We start from the raw sequence: 15,442 nt of genomic DNA, 5'->3' as shown, positions 1-15,442 counted from the left end.
TTGCCTGCAGTTCCTTTAAGTTCACCGTATAATTTAACAACTCTGCTAGGAATCTGGGTTAGAGGGGGATTTCTGGCAGTTAGATAAAAGCCAGGGCTCCTCCAGACCTTGTAAAATCAGTCCGCATCTACCAAAAGGAGTCTTTTCCCTCACCTCTGGCAGAAGGGACATATGGCTCCACTGACATATCAAAGCTACATATCAAAGCCCATGCTGGCCCCCAGGACCTCAGTGCCCATTCACAAGTCCTTGTTATACATTTTTAAAGTCTACACTAACCTCCCCAGTACGCTATACTTTGCTGTCTCATGCTCTCTCTCTCTCTCTCTCTCTCTCTCTCTCTCTCTCTCTCTCTCTCTGTCTTCCTTCTTGGTGCCCCCTCTCTCTCCCTCAGTCCTCAGCCTCCTTTACACACTCTCTTTGTCTTTCTATCTCTCTAACACACACACACACACACACGCATGCACGCACACATGCACGCACGTGCGCGCACACACACACACACACACCACCTCATTGCCTGGCCCAGTCCCCTGGCCATGGTCAACTTTCTCTCTCTCTGCTCTGGACTCTCCCAGATGCCTCTGGCTCTTTTCTCCCTCATACCTACATTTTTGAAAACCTTCCCTTTAACGGTGCCTTGGAGCAGTCATATCCTCTGTGTTTACAGGTAAGAGTCTAGCGGTCAGCAGCCAGGGCTGAGCACTGAGCCACAAGTGGTTGGGGGTGGTGGGGTGGGTAGCAGGAGCCTACACTTGATTTCGTCATTTAAAAAACAATCAACTATTTCTCAAATCGGGTTTTTTTCTGATGTGTACATGAGGGATAAAAGATTTTTAAAAGGACAGGTAGGGAACTGAAGAGAGATTACATTTCAAAGCAGCGTGACGACAGGAAGCTAATGAATGCTCAGAAACCTCTTTGTGTTGGTGTTAACGTCTCTCTTTTTTGTTCAACCTGGTAAAGCATGTTTTCAGAATGGGTGGCCTGCCTGCTACCTTTCATTATGGTTCCAAGGCAAGCTGCATTCCTCTAATTTTTTTATTTTCCCATTATTGTCTGTAGACCATTTCTTAATATTTTAAAGTAGAAACACAAATTGTATATGCCAGGCAGATACTATGTAGCCTTGCTTATGAGTATTATATGCATCTACCAACTGTCTCGTGATGTTGCCATCTATGCATACTCCGTGATGTTCATGTCTCCCTATCTGTCATATCTGTCTCGTAGATATATGTGTCCGTCCCTCAGGCAATTAACATTTCTTAATTTCCAAAACACCTCAAAGCCAGGAGCAGCGATGCATGACTTTAATCCCATTTCTTGGGAAGCAGAGGCAGGCACATCTCTGTGAGTTCAAAGCCAGCCTGGTTGACATAACAAGATCCAGGACAACTATGGCCTCATAGTGAGACCCTGTCTCGGGGAAGAAAGAGAAAGTCCCCAAATCCTTCCTTCTGTTCTTTGAAATGTTTCCATATCCACCATTACCTGTTGTGTACCCTGTGCACCAGAACTAGTTTTTCTGATCAACATCTTCCCGTATACCCAGTCCTTTTCTCTCTCCAGGTTCTGATAACCACGACACAACACTGAGTATCTGTGACGTCAACCTTTTCATGCCTCTTAGGGGCAGACCACTGGAGAAATTGCCTCTTTCTGTATCTCCTTGTCTCTTTCACTTCTCATAATGGCCCCCAGTTCCGCCCATGTTGTTGCAAAGGGCAGAATTTCCTTCACTTTTTGACTGACTAGTTTCCCATTGTGTCTGTGTTCCACTGGTTTTGCTTACTTATCAAACGGCCGACATTTAAATTGTTTCCATTTCTTAGCGGTGGGCGTGAGAATGCAGATGGCTCTGAAATTTGTGTTCAAAAAGCATCAGATAAGAATTGTTCCAGTTGATCGAAAGTGCCCTTTTAATACACTTGGCATTGAAAGTCGGTGGGAGCTTCACAAAGAGAGGAATTTAAACATTATATACGATTGTGTGGAGTCTTCACATCAATGCACTTAACTCAGAAGTTCCTGGCACTTAAGAGACAGCTTTCACAAGCAACAACTTCCCCCTGTGGTTTTCTATGTGTGTTATTGAAGGGCCCAGACCCTCACCCAAACCCCTGCTTTGGCAGTCATGACAGGCTGCAGAAAAGACCCAGCAAGATGTAGACCCCTGACTCAGCAACATGTGCTGAGACCCAGACCTTACTGGACCTTGCCCTAATCACTAGGAAGCAACTGCCAGATACCCTCCATGTGGTAAAGACCAATCAGAAGTCAGCTGGCCGGCTCTGGATGTGGTAATAGTGGAATGCAGGGCACAGCAGCTGCCCTGGGGTGGCCTCCAGGCAGAAAGGTGTGAGTTTTCCAGCGGCTTCAGGCCTACCACAAATGGGGGCATTTGAAGGCATGGACTAGGCAGCACTGGGCCACACCCTGTGTGACAATCTCTCGGTGCTGCCAGTGGATCCAGATGTGGATCTCTCAGCTCCTTCTCCAGCACCGCGTCTGCCTGCACGGTGCCAGGCTTCTCTCCACGAAGATAATGGACTGAATCTCTGAACTAACTATAAGCCAGCCCCAATTAAATGTTTGGCTTTATAAGAGTTGCGTGGTCATGGTGCCTCTTCACAGCAAGAAAAAACAAACTAAGACACTATCCTGTGTCTCATTATTCCTCACGCACATCCCAGTCTTCATAGATCCATTTATTAAAATAGCCCAGACAAGATCAACCCAGGCATCCTAAGGCTAAATGTATTTTTAAGGCAAACTAGCATTCTAAGACATTAACAAATCAGGTCAAGGCGATAATAACAGGTGGGTGGGGGCTCAGAAGCCACACCCTGCCGTCCTGTCCTGTCCCCTCCCCACTTGTGAAGGCACTCCAGGGAGAGAGAAGGTGGATAGATGCATTGTTTGCTACATGTCTGGATGCTGCAACATTCGGGGGAAAGCCGCTATGCCAATCCTCTTGTCTAGTGTTATGAGACTGAGCCACCCCTGCCTGAGATGCATGGCTGCTGCACTCACTCTGGCAGGTGACCTGAGCACTGTCTCCTAGAGGAGGTTGGATGAGAACATAAAAAGACTGGATCTCGGTAAGGGATGGCAGAAGGTATACCCATGCCATCACAATGTGTCCTGGCTGGCTAACAGTGCCTGCCCCACTTCTAGTAATGCCTAGTCCTCGGAGGGACAAACTCACAAACCTCAGGATATAGGGGAAAGGTTAGACCAGTCATGAAGAAGATTGAACCAGTAACAGGAGCAATAAGGGGGCACCCAGACCACCTCATACACACACACACACACACACACACACACACACACACACACACACACCATCCCATATGCTCATAGACACATGTAATAAGAGCCTCATACATGCCCATGTCCTTGCTCACTGATCTCACACTCAGGATGTTTTTCTAATGACAAGGCCATCAATGGTGAATCTAGTCTTCATAGCCACCCCTCCAAACCATTGTTCCATACTCATGCCTTCAAGGAATGACTGGGCCCATTCAGGTAATTTTGTAAGTGTCCATATGGGTCACAGGACCATCATGAAGCCATCTTAAGGGTGGGTCTATCTCAAAGACCCATTCTAGGGGCTATGGCTAGACATCAGGCTCTGTTATATATTTTTGTGCAGTTGGATGAGCACTACACCTGGAGAGAAGCTGGGACTCCAAAGGCAGCCATTAAAGATGGAGCCCTCACTCTGCCATTACTGGCCTATTACTGTATGCTATATTTCCTAAGTCCGGGTGACAAGGGCAGGCTTCTCACAGAGGGTAAATAAGGTTTCTTTGGCTAGCTAACCACTTCATCTTCTTCTCCTTTGAGTCACTTTCGGCCATCTACCCGCTCAAGCCAGTTTGCTGTCTTCATGTTCAGCAATAAACAAAGGCCGCTGGCTTAAAAGGAGGAGGTCCTAACACTGTTCAGACTGAAGGGGTGGAGGTTTGAACTCTGTTCAGACTGAAAAGGTGGAGGTCCTAACACTGTTCAGACTGAAAGGGTGGAGGTTTGAACTCTGTTAAGACTGAAAGGGTCATGACCTAAAAACCTCCGATGGACTGAAACACTCTGGATAGGAAAGTTGACTTCACTGATAGCCCTGTGTAAGCCAATTCATCCGTTTTCCTGAAATTCTAAAATCATTTCCGAAGAAGAAATGGAAAGATCTTGGGAAATAGGTAACGGAGAAAACTTGTTGGGTGAAACAGTAGTAGAAAGAAACTTGGAGGCGAATAACTGGGGGGTTAGGGGAACAGTAATTGGCCACAGGTGTTATTTGAGTTTCAGCTCTGCAAACCATTAATTACAAAGGAAAACTTAGACAACCTGCCTTGGAGTTAACTGCTTGGACCAGCATTGTGCTGTGCACATTGCAGTTTGAAATGCAGCCTCCTCCCTCTCTCTCCAAAGAGGCTTCCTTTTGTAGTTGGCTATAAAAGTTGAAAGTATAAGGCCTGATTTCCCTCCTGCTAATCGGGCCATGAGTCCAACTAGATAGATAGATGTTGCTTACTGCCAAGACTGAAGAACCACTATTACCCCTTTAAGGATATATTGCTTGGTGGTTACTGCTGAGGTTCACAGGTATCACAGCTGGATAGGACTATTGATTACTCCCTTGGCAGTCTGCATAGACCTTCTAGTACTATGAAAGTTAGTTTTCAGGGAAGAAGCTTTCGGGTCATGTCCAACTTGATTCCTCTGAGTTCTGAACTTCAACTTTGAGGATTCAAACAAGAGAAAATGCAATAGCCGATATTGTTTCCCCTGACCAAAGGAGGTTTCTCATGCCTGATTGATGGGAGATGTCATTCTATAAATATGTTTCTCTTATTGGTTAATGAATAAAGCACTGGTAGCCAATAGGAAAGCAAGATAGGCAGGACTAGGAGACAAGGAGGTTTCGGGGAGAGGTAGGAGGGGATTCAACACGTAGAGATTGGAGAGAACAGAACTCCGAACCCTCTCTCCGGTAAGATAAGACCACGTGGAAATACTTAGATTAATAGAAATGGGTTATTTAAGACAGAGCTAGCCAATAAGAAACACTAGTAACAGGCCAACAGCTTTATATCTAATATAGCGTCTCTGTGTGTTATTTGGGGCTGACGTGGCTGTGGGACCAGGCTGACAGAAAAACTACTCGTAACACACGATACTGGGGATTTCCTAAGATAGTCTACCACTCTTGGGAAAAGCATTATCACCTCAAGTAGCTTAACTTCACTTAACATAGATTTGGATGTATCCTTATTTAATATATATTATGTGTGTGTGTTATATAGAGTATTGTAATTTGGAGTAAACGTAAAATGGTAAGATTCCTTGTGGATTTCCAAACAACAGTGTTATTTATTTCTTCCAAGTTAAAGCCTCTCTTCCATTTTTCCTACTTCCCTCTTCATATCATTTGATTCCTCTCTCTAGACCCCACCCGGGTCCTGTTTAACTTCCCTGCTCTCTGTGGTTACTGTGTGTGTTTATATGCTCGCATCTAAAGACCTAGAGCTAGGAACCACAGATGGGAGAACACGTCACACTTGAATTTCTGAGCCTGGGTCGTCTCGCTCAATATTTTCAAGTTACATCCATTTACTAGAAAGCTTCATGACTTCATTTTTGTTTATAACTGAATAGTGTTCTGTTGCCCACATGTGCAGCTTTTCATTACCCGTTCATCAGTCAAAAAACATTTGAAGTGGTTCCATCTGCTGGCTTTTTCCTCCTAAGACGGTGTTTCTCTGAGTAGTCCTGGCTGTCCTGGAGCTCACTCTGAGGATCAGGCTGGCCTTGAACTCAAGAGATTCACCTGCCTCTGCCTCCCAAGTGCTGGATTAAAAGTGCACACACCACCACCCAGCTTCTGGCTATTGTTAATGGATGTAGCGAAGCAAATATCTGTGGAGTAGGACGTGAGTCCTTTGGGGATAAATTATGGAATGGTATAAGTGTACCAAATAATGGATTTGATCTTAGCTTTTTGAGAATTTTCTGTGCTTTCGTCCGTAGTGGCTACACCAGCTTGCCGTCCTCAGGATAGGGAATGAGAGCTCCCCTTTCTCCACATCCTCCCTGACACTTGTTGTCAATTGTTTAGTCAGTTGTTTTTCTTGATGTTAGACATTGGGACTAAGACAAAGTGAAATTTCAAAGGACTTTTAATTTTCCTTTCTCTAATTGCTAAAGATGGTGAGCACTTTTTGAGCTACGTCTTGGCCATTTTTGTTCCTTCTTTTGGGAAATCTCTGTTGAAAGAAATAGCCCATTTTTAATTGGGTTCTTTGTTTTGTTGATTCTGTTTGATTTTGCTTTTCATTGTTGTTGTTTTGTTCTTTATATATTCTAGATATTAACCCTTTATCAAATATACAGCAGGCAAAGAGTTTCTCTGGGCTTCTTTTTCACCTGACTGACGTTTTCCTTTATTATACAAAACCTTTTTAGTTTTATGAGGTCCTGCTTGTCCATTGTTGGCCTTAATTTCTGGGCTAATTGAGTCCTAGGCAGAAAACCCTTTTCTACGTCCATGTCTTGTAGCTTACTGTCTATGTTTTCTTAGAGCAGTTTTGGCATTTGGGGATTCGCATTGACCCATTTGGAATTGATTTTTGTGCAGGGTGTGGACTTGCAGATTTTCCAGTACTATTTATTGAAGATGCCATGCTTCTTGTGTATGTTTTTGCCATCTTTGTTAAATATTAGATGACTATAGCTGTGTGTGCTTATGTTCTGTTATTCTCTATTTTTCCATTGGTCTATATATCTATTGCCATGCTGGTACTATAGTGTTCTATATCTTGAAATCTAGGATAGAAATCCTTCCAATATTGTTCTTTTTGCTCAGGATTGCCTTGGCTATCTGTGGTCTTTTGCTGTTCCACATGAATTTTAGAATCTTTTTTCTATTTCTATGAATAATATCATGGTTATTTTTTTATTGAGATTGCATTGAATATGTAATGGATGGCCATTTTTCATAATATTAATTTTACTAATCAATGTACATGAGCCCTTTCCAGATTCCATTCACTTCCCCAAGCTTGATTTGTCAGAGATCTAAAATTTTTATTGTAGAGGTCTTTCCCTTCCTTAGTAAGATTTATTCATAGATACTCTATCGTCTTTGAGGCGTCTGTGAATTTTAGTATGTCCATGATTGCTTCTCAGCATGCCTGGTGTAGTGTATAAACCGGCTACTGATTTTGTATTCAACCTTGATAAAATGGTTCATCATTTTTCCAAGTTTTCTAGTGGCATTTTTGGAATTCCTTCTGTATAATAACAATACCAATTACAATTAGGAAAAATTTGACTTCTTTACTATTTGCATTCCTTTAATTTCCTTCTCTTCTTACCTTATTATACCAGATTGTGTTTCAAGTACTATTTTGAAAAGAAGTGGAAATGGTGGAGAGTCCTTTCCCATTCCTAATTTTAATGATGTATCTTGGGGATTTTCTCATTTAGGATACTGCTGGGTGTGGGTTGGTCATGTATAGCTTTTATTGTGTTGCGGTATATTCCCTGTAGTCCTACTGTGTCTAGGAACTTTACTATGAAGCCATGTTGGATTTTGTCAAAGGCCTTTCCTGTTTCTATTGAGATGGTTGTATGATTTATTACATTTGCTGGCTAAGCTAGGTTGAACCATTCATGTATCTCCAGGTTAAAACCAACCTGATCGTCCATGGATGACCTCCCCTCCACCCCCAGTAGCACTGGTTTAATGGACATAATTCTTTTAGCCTGTTTGTGTCACAGAAATGTTTTATTTCTCCTTCAACTATGGGATATACAGTAGTCTAGGTTGGCATTTGTGGTCTTTTAGAACTTGCAGGGGATTGCTCCTGGCTCTTCTGGCTTTTAAGGTTTCCATTGAGAAGAAAACACAAAAAAACTGTTCCGATGGGTTTGCATTGTATGTGACTTGTGTTTCTTCTATGGTAGCTTTCGATACTCTTGCTTTATTCTGTATACTCAGCATTTTAACTATGATATGCTATGGAGAGTTTCTTTTGACCTCTTCTGTCTGGGATTCTGTGTGCTTCTTGCATCTGTATTGCACATGTATAGCTTTCCTGGGTTTGTGCAAGTTTTCTCCTATGACTGTTGACCTGGATTCTTTTCTATTTGTGCCTGTAACTTGAAGACTTGGTCTTTTCACGGTGTCTCATAGATCCTGCGCATCCCTTTCCTGCATCTCCTTTGGGTTTCTTCATATTCTTTGCTTGAGTGGTCTAATTCCTCCACTTTATTGTTGAGTCCTGATATTCTGTCTTCTCCTTGATCCCTTCTTGTAAGGATTCCTCTGAGTTTTCTAGCTGGGCTGTTGAGCTTTTCAATCCCGTCTTCATTTCATCTCAAGTTCGTTTCATCATTATTTCTAGTTTCTTTCATTATTTCTAGATCCTTAGTGAAAACCCTGGATTGTTTTTGTCATCCTCTTCAACCTACACCTGTGCTTCTTGGGCATCACTCAGGCATTTATTCTCTTTAAGTTTGTTCAGCTGTTTCTTTATGTCATCTCAAACTTCCTAATTCTTCAATTGTGTTTATGATTGTCCCTTTACACTCCTGGTCTTGGGGCTTCATCCGGGTAATCCTCACAAAAGAATATTTCTACAGGACTGGCAGATTTTGCAGGGGACGTACTTTCTATCTTAACCATTCATGTTGTTTGTGTTTTTGCAATGAGACCTGAGCATTTGGACTTCTAGCCTTGGTCATAAGTTGGATGTGGGCACAAAAGGTTGGCACTAACCAGCCCAAACCTGGAGGCTGGGTAGGGCACACCAGTCTGAGCCAGGGTCCTGGTTGTAGGCCTGGGGTGGGTATGGCGACTGAGGGAAGGCAGGGAAGGGTCAGGTGGACTCATCATCCGGATTGATGCACAGGATCTTTGGACTGGGACAGGCTTGGGAGTTGGGTACGGTGGGCTGGGATAAGATCATGAGGACACATGGATTGGGATGATGTACAGGATGTCAGTCCTGGCCCAAGCCTCAGGTTAAAGATAGCATCAACAGGGCTCCTCAGGCCAGGGCACTTGATGTGGGACCCAGGCTAAGTCTGAGGATGGTGGAGGGTGCCCTGGGGTAGGTGGAATAGGTTGGGTGGACAGACCTGGCAAGCTCGGCTGAGATAAGATATGCAGGCCAGGCTGTGCCTGGAGATCGGTTACAGCACAGGCAGAATAAGGTTAGGAAGACATGGGGCACTGGGCTAGTGCAGAAGATCATAGCTAGCTTTTAAACCAAACGCTGCATAATGCATAAGCCAAGTACAAAAAGACCTGAGCAGTGAAGCCTGGCCTCACACAGAGGCTGCACGATTCTGCCTCTGTTTGATAACGGGGTAAAGGGAAGCGCCTTTGTGTTTCCAGCAGAAAGGAACCCAGGGTGGATGTCTGAGAAACACACCGTCTCCTTTATGCTGTGAACTCCTTTTCGTTAAGACTGTCTAAGACATTTTAAATGTGATTTTATTCAGTCTGCAAACCTTGGCTGTGGTAGTATTTTTAGTATGCTATGCTGGGAAATTCTCTAAGGCCAAGGCCCAGTTACAGATCAAAGTCTGAGAGTTAGAAGGATTGCTCCAACTTTGTTCTGTGCTTTCAGAGAGGATAAGAAATATAACACTGAGGAAGAACCAATAAGTTCTACCTCCGCTATAGGATCAGAGGTATAAATAACCCAAAGAATGTCCTCAAGTGTCTCCATCCTACCCAGCTATTAGAGACATATGGGGACCCTGGCTGAGCCTTTGTCTCCTGCTCAATTGCGTGTGGGTCAGTGGCACAAAAAAATAAAGAAAGAAAGAATTGGTGTGGGCACTGCTCAGAGGTCAGGCTGACCAGGCTCAGAACTCAGCACTGTCTCAAACACCTGCAGGCACTCAGGGACATTTGCTTACTTACTGAGCTAGCTTCATGCCTGGTTCAAGGTGCTAGCCACAACACTGACCAACAGGCACGATAAGGGAGCTCCCAGGAAAAACAGGTAAGGCAGGACCAGGAAACTAGCAGTGGCAACAGTATCGGGAGAGTGAGTGGGTGGGTTAGTGGTTCAGCCTGGGGCCAACGGATCAGACATCAGCAGTGTAAGTCAGGAAAGCAACAATGTTGACCTTACTTCCAGAGACCATCCCCCACCCACAGGAAGCCTCACCAGTGGAGGAAAGCTACAAAATTCTGGAAGCGCAGAAGTTATATGAACACAAACTAAAACGCAGCTGTTCTAACACTGCTACAACTTTCTTTTCCTTCTTTACCCAGGAACAAACCAACCAAGGGCAGAGAGTTTCCATTTCACACATTGTTGCATATGCAATTCATATCTGCAAGTCACCGTCATGTCACAAAATAGGAATTTAATTTTAAGTTCCAGTTCACAAAATATAAATCAAGTCAGATAAAAATCCTTGCAGTAAGTCCTCTGGCCATGTGGGAATCAAACTCTAATTGTATAACTGAAAGACTCCAGAAAAAGCGCTGAAGGTGGTGTCCTGGTCCCACCTCCGCCCACAATCTATAACAGTCTATCTTTAAAATCTCGAGAATCTCAAAAATAAATAAATAAACTACTCCCGTGAGATCAGGAAAATGGCAGATCACAAGACTATCCTAAAACGTCCTGTGTGTGTGTGTGTGTGTGTGTGCGCGCGCGCGCGCGCGCGCGCTTCCAGTAAACATCCATACAAAGAAAATGGAGTGCTATTTTCAATTGCTCCAAAGAGAAGGAAGTGTGAAGATTTAGTAGAAACCGAATAGAATAGGGTCTGTACAGTGACTTGTTTCTTTAACAAAAGCCAAAGCAAATTAAGAGATACACCATGCTTGCAGACTGTGAGAGCATATAAAGCATGTATGGAATGAGAATGACCACTGCACTAAACAAACTGGGGGAAATGTAGCAAGTGGGAGGTGCTCCCTCCAGTGAGAAGACAGAGCATGCCCGCCATGATCAAGGCAGTGTGAGGGGGATGGGTAAGAACCTAACCAGTGTGCCAAGACGAGGGACTGGGAAATATGCCCCACAAGGACTCGAGTTGCTTTTTAAGTGTTTGGGTTTTGTTTTGTTTTAGGTTTATTTATTTTATGTACATGGGTGTTGTGGGGAACCCCAGAGCAAAGTTAGCATCTTAACAGCCATCCTTCCTACTACTCTCTTAGATACTAACACACTGGTAATTTTCCATTCCCCTAGGACTGCTCTCTTGTTAAACATGGCGCCTGCATTCTGCTTGGAAGGACATTCTGCCTCCCTAACTTCCTCCCTTTGCCCCATCCCCTCATTTCTCCACTACTACATTACATTCATTAAAAGAGACTTGATCAGAATACCGTCTTTTCTGTCTCTCTCGTCTCTTGTATCTTAATTCTCACTTCCCCCCTCAAGGTCCGGGTTAACTGACCCTGCTGGCCGGGGCAGGGTGTTTCACTCATACATATGTCTGTGCATTCCTAGTACCCACAGGAGCAAAAAAGAAGAGACCAGACCCCTTGGAATGGGAGGGAGGCACAGTTGTGAGCCTCCGTGTGGATTCTGGAAATTAAGCCCAGATCCTCTGCAACAAGAACAAATGCTCTAACCATTGAACCACCATCTCTTTAGCCACTGCAATTCCCCCACCCACCCAATCTTTTTCTTTTTTAATACAGGAACAAAAGCAATTCAGTTAAGGAGAGAAAGCTTTCTTGATAAACGGTGCTGGAGTAATTGGACATCCATGGATCTGAAAAGGAACCTCCATCTAGGACACACACAGACACTGGCTCAAAGCTAAGACTTTAAATATGTTAGAGAACTTACAGCTGAGCAGTAAGTTCTTAGACTTCACATTAAATCATAATCTATGAGACACACAGACATTACAAGGCAATATTTGCAAAATGCATATCCAACAAAACTTCATATATTTATATCTCAAATACATGAGTACTCAAAACTCAACATTAAAACTTCAATTACTAAACACATAGAACACTAAGCTGCTCTGCCCTCTCCCATCTAATCCTGTTCTGGTCGGTGCTCATGATTCAGCAACTATTGGGGGGGGGCAGCTGCCTTTCCTACATAGAATGAGGGACAGTCTAATCCTTAGAGAAGTACACCTCTCCAACTTGACTGACTAAAGTGGAGTCTATCACCCACAGCTAAATACTGAACCGAACTGGAGTCCAAATGCAGAGAGGGAAGACAAACCAGATTACAGAAACCCACAGAGACAGCTGACCTGAACAAGGGGGAGCTCATGGACCCCCAGACTGATAGCTGGGAATCCAGCATTGGACCTACTCTGACCCCCTGAACATGGGTCTCAGTTAGAAGGCCTGGGCAGTCTAAGGGACCTCTGACAGTGGAACCAGGATGTATCCCTGGTGCACAAAAGGACTTTGGGAGCACATTCCCTATGGAGGGAAACTCCCTTAACCTAGAGGAAGGAGGGAGGACTTAGTCGCTACTGCAAATGACTTGACAGATTTAGATGACCCCTCCTGGAAGGCATCACCCTACATGTGGAGTAGTGGATGGGGAAATGGGATGGGAGAGTGGTGAGGGGGCATGGGAGGGAGGGAGGGAGAGGGAACTGGGGTCGATATGTAAAATAAGAAAAATCAATAAAGTGGAGTCTACCAAGGCAGATGGCAAGCTGTCCTGAGCACAGGCGCAGGAGGATCACAGGAAGCAGGCACGGAGGTTACCTCAAATATCACCAGAGTATAAACCCCTGTGAGGATGGCCACCGCTATTGTGACTTGTGCTTCGACACTCGCTCCAAGGAACTGATGGGCCAGCAAGAGAGGAACAAGGCGAGTCTGTCGAAGGGAGGCCTGGATGTTGATGGAAACAGCCTCCCTGCAAAAACAAATCAAAGGTCTTGAGGTTGACTGGGGTCACAAAGTGACTAATTAGTACACTTCTTCAGTATCCTTTCTAGCACAGCCACATGGCCAGAGCCAGAGCCCAGGGTATTCCACAGTGATCCACAATCTCCCAGACAGAAGAGCCCTAAGTACAGTCTTTCTGGGACACTCAACAAGGGCCCTTCAGCCTTTTGAAGATGCTACTCCAACAACTGGCAATGGGTTTAGCCATTCATTCTCTCCATCCTCATCAACACAGTGAACTCTTTCACCTGCTAACACGGAGAGTCACCGGCTACTTAAACTTTGGTCCCCAGGAGTGTTAGACGGCACCTAAATAAATGGGAAGCCTGAAGACAAACGAGCAGGACACACTCAAACAAAAGCACTTTTCTGAAAGCCTCTCGATTATAAATCTGGTGAGCCTAATGGTGTCAACTCCCACCCCAAGTTCATATGCTGAACTCTAACTCCCCAGACCCCAGAGCATGATTTAGAGATGGTTCTTAAGGAAGACACAATGGGTGAAAATGACCTTGATTCAGGGGTCCTTGTGCTCATCAGCAGAGATGAGGACACAGTCATACGGGGAAGACAAAAGCAAGATGACATCTGTGGCCCAGGAAGAGAACGCTCACAGTGAGCTAAGCCTGTCCTCTGCCTGATGTCAGATTCCCAGTCCCGAGTTCTGAATAAACGTGTGTGATGTTCCAGCCCTCCAGGGTATACACCCTAACTGATTTGTCGTAACCGTGATGGCCATAACCGCAACCACAATGCTGGTTGAAGAGAGTTTCTTTTAGTTAAACAAAAATCCCAAGGAGTCCCAAATCCCCCAGGATACAAGAGCTTGCATCCAGGACCCCCAATGATACCAAAACCGGGATACTCAAGTCTCCCGTGTAAACTGTCATGGAATTTGTATACTGTTAATAAGATTTGAACATTGACTTTAAAACATGCCTTCACTTCAAAGTGGGTACTGAAGTCAATCCTCTTATGTCCTGGCTGGGATCGTTACAATGTCTCCTGCAGAGATCTGCACTTGCTACCCAGGAGAGCTGCACTTGCTACCCATGCAGAATGGCAGAATGTGTGAGTACCTTGTTCAAATCACATAACTCTTCCGCCACTGTGTGTGCCCGAGTTTGGTGTCCTGTAGGCTAAACTTCTTTAAGCAAGTGATATGGTTCGGATGTGCCATTCAAAAGGTCCAGTGCAGGAAACTTAATCTGCAAATGTGTATGTTGATAGTATTTGGAGAGGTAGGTGCTTAGGGTTAGATGAGCTCCTAAGAGTAAGTCCCCATAATGACACCTGTGGTCCTGGAAGAAGACTGCCCCAGGCTGGCAGGCTTGCTCTGTCTTACCATTGGAGGCAGCCAAACACACTACATGCAAAGAAGATGTTGGCCCTGTGTTTTCAGACTTCTCAGCCTCCAGGACAGTAGATAAATAAAGCATTATTCCCTACAAATCACTCAGTCCTGGATATTCTGGTATACCAGCAGAAGACAGAGTGGAGATGGTAAGCCTCACCCAGAAAAGTCATCCTGAAACCCAAGAACCCACCTGCTCATGATCTCAAAGGTTCTGCTCACCACCACGTGCTCGCTCCTCGGACTTAAAAGGACAGTCCAGTTGTGAGTGACCTGTAGAAGTCAAAATTATGTACAGTTGTAGTCTTTGGGAAGAACCACCAGGAAACACAGGGGTATATGTTCTGAACAGGCACAATATTTTTACAAATACTCTCAAATTACAGTTGATCTAACGCTTGAATGTAGTAGAACCTATGGTGGATAAGAAAGGCCACCAATACTGATCCATGAGTGAAATAAATCACTACGTGTTATTGGAATTATTTGAGTCTTGGGCAGTCTCTTAGTCATCTGAGGCAATTTTTAAATGCCTCCTTAGTGCTGACTTCTGCTAACAGCCAGGAGGTACAAACCTGCCCCCAAGAAACTCCAGCACCCTGCGTCACTCAGCTCCTCCCACAGAGCTGAGTTGGAACAGCAGCTGCTGCAGTCATACCTGCCCTGAGCCAACACAGCAGAGAGAAACTTCCAGTGGAGAGCAGTGGAAAGAGGTTGGACAGAGGAACTCTAAACTAGGTCCCTGTGGGAAGCCTCATACGTGAGAAAACACAAATCACCTTGAAAGACTCGGGTTCTGTGTTTCTGGGAATGGATGTGTATGTGGGCATTTGCAAAGTGCCAGCATGTTAGAGAGAGCCTTCTGGAAAGAGCGAGGAGAAGCGCTACTACTCATTTAATTTGGACAATAAGCTGAGAGGGCACCTAGACAATAGACCTTACTTCTAGTCATCTGTAGCATAGCAGGGAAACTATAATAACGACTTGAAGAATGTGCAACTTTCTGCCACAGAGATGATGAATGTTTGAGAAGACAGCAATGTCAATTACCCTGATTTGATTATTACACTGTGTGTATACAAGTGCCGAACTATTACACTCTACCATACAAGTATATACGCATATTGCTCCAATTAAAATTTTAATCATAAAATAATGTTTGAAGGCAT

At 44.4% G+C, this 15,442-nt stretch overlaps 1 protein-coding gene across 1 annotated transcript in view; it reads right to left on the bottom strand.

The window, feature by feature from the left end:
* Oca2 (OCA2 melanosomal transmembrane protein) overlaps positions 1 to 15,442 on the bottom strand; it is a 33,321-nt gene that overhangs the window by 14,055 nt on the left and 3,824 nt on the right. The window contains exons 4-5 of the mRNA XM_051174255.1: positions 14,467 to 14,546; positions 12,734 to 12,887 (exon numbers count right to left, since the gene is read on the bottom strand). Coding sequence (XP_051030212.1) covers positions 12,734 to 12,887; positions 14,467 to 14,546 — 234 coding nt within the window. The remainder of the gene's footprint in view (positions 1 to 12,733; positions 12,888 to 14,466; positions 14,547 to 15,442) is intronic.

Source organism: Phodopus roborovskii, unplaced genomic scaffold, assembly GCF_943737965.1.
Source record: "Phodopus roborovskii unplaced genomic scaffold, PHOROB, whole genome shotgun sequence".
NCBI classification, from domain to species: domain Eukaryota; kingdom Metazoa; phylum Chordata; class Mammalia; order Rodentia; family Cricetidae; genus Phodopus; species Phodopus roborovskii.
This window is presented reverse-complemented; position numbering and strand designations above follow the sequence as displayed.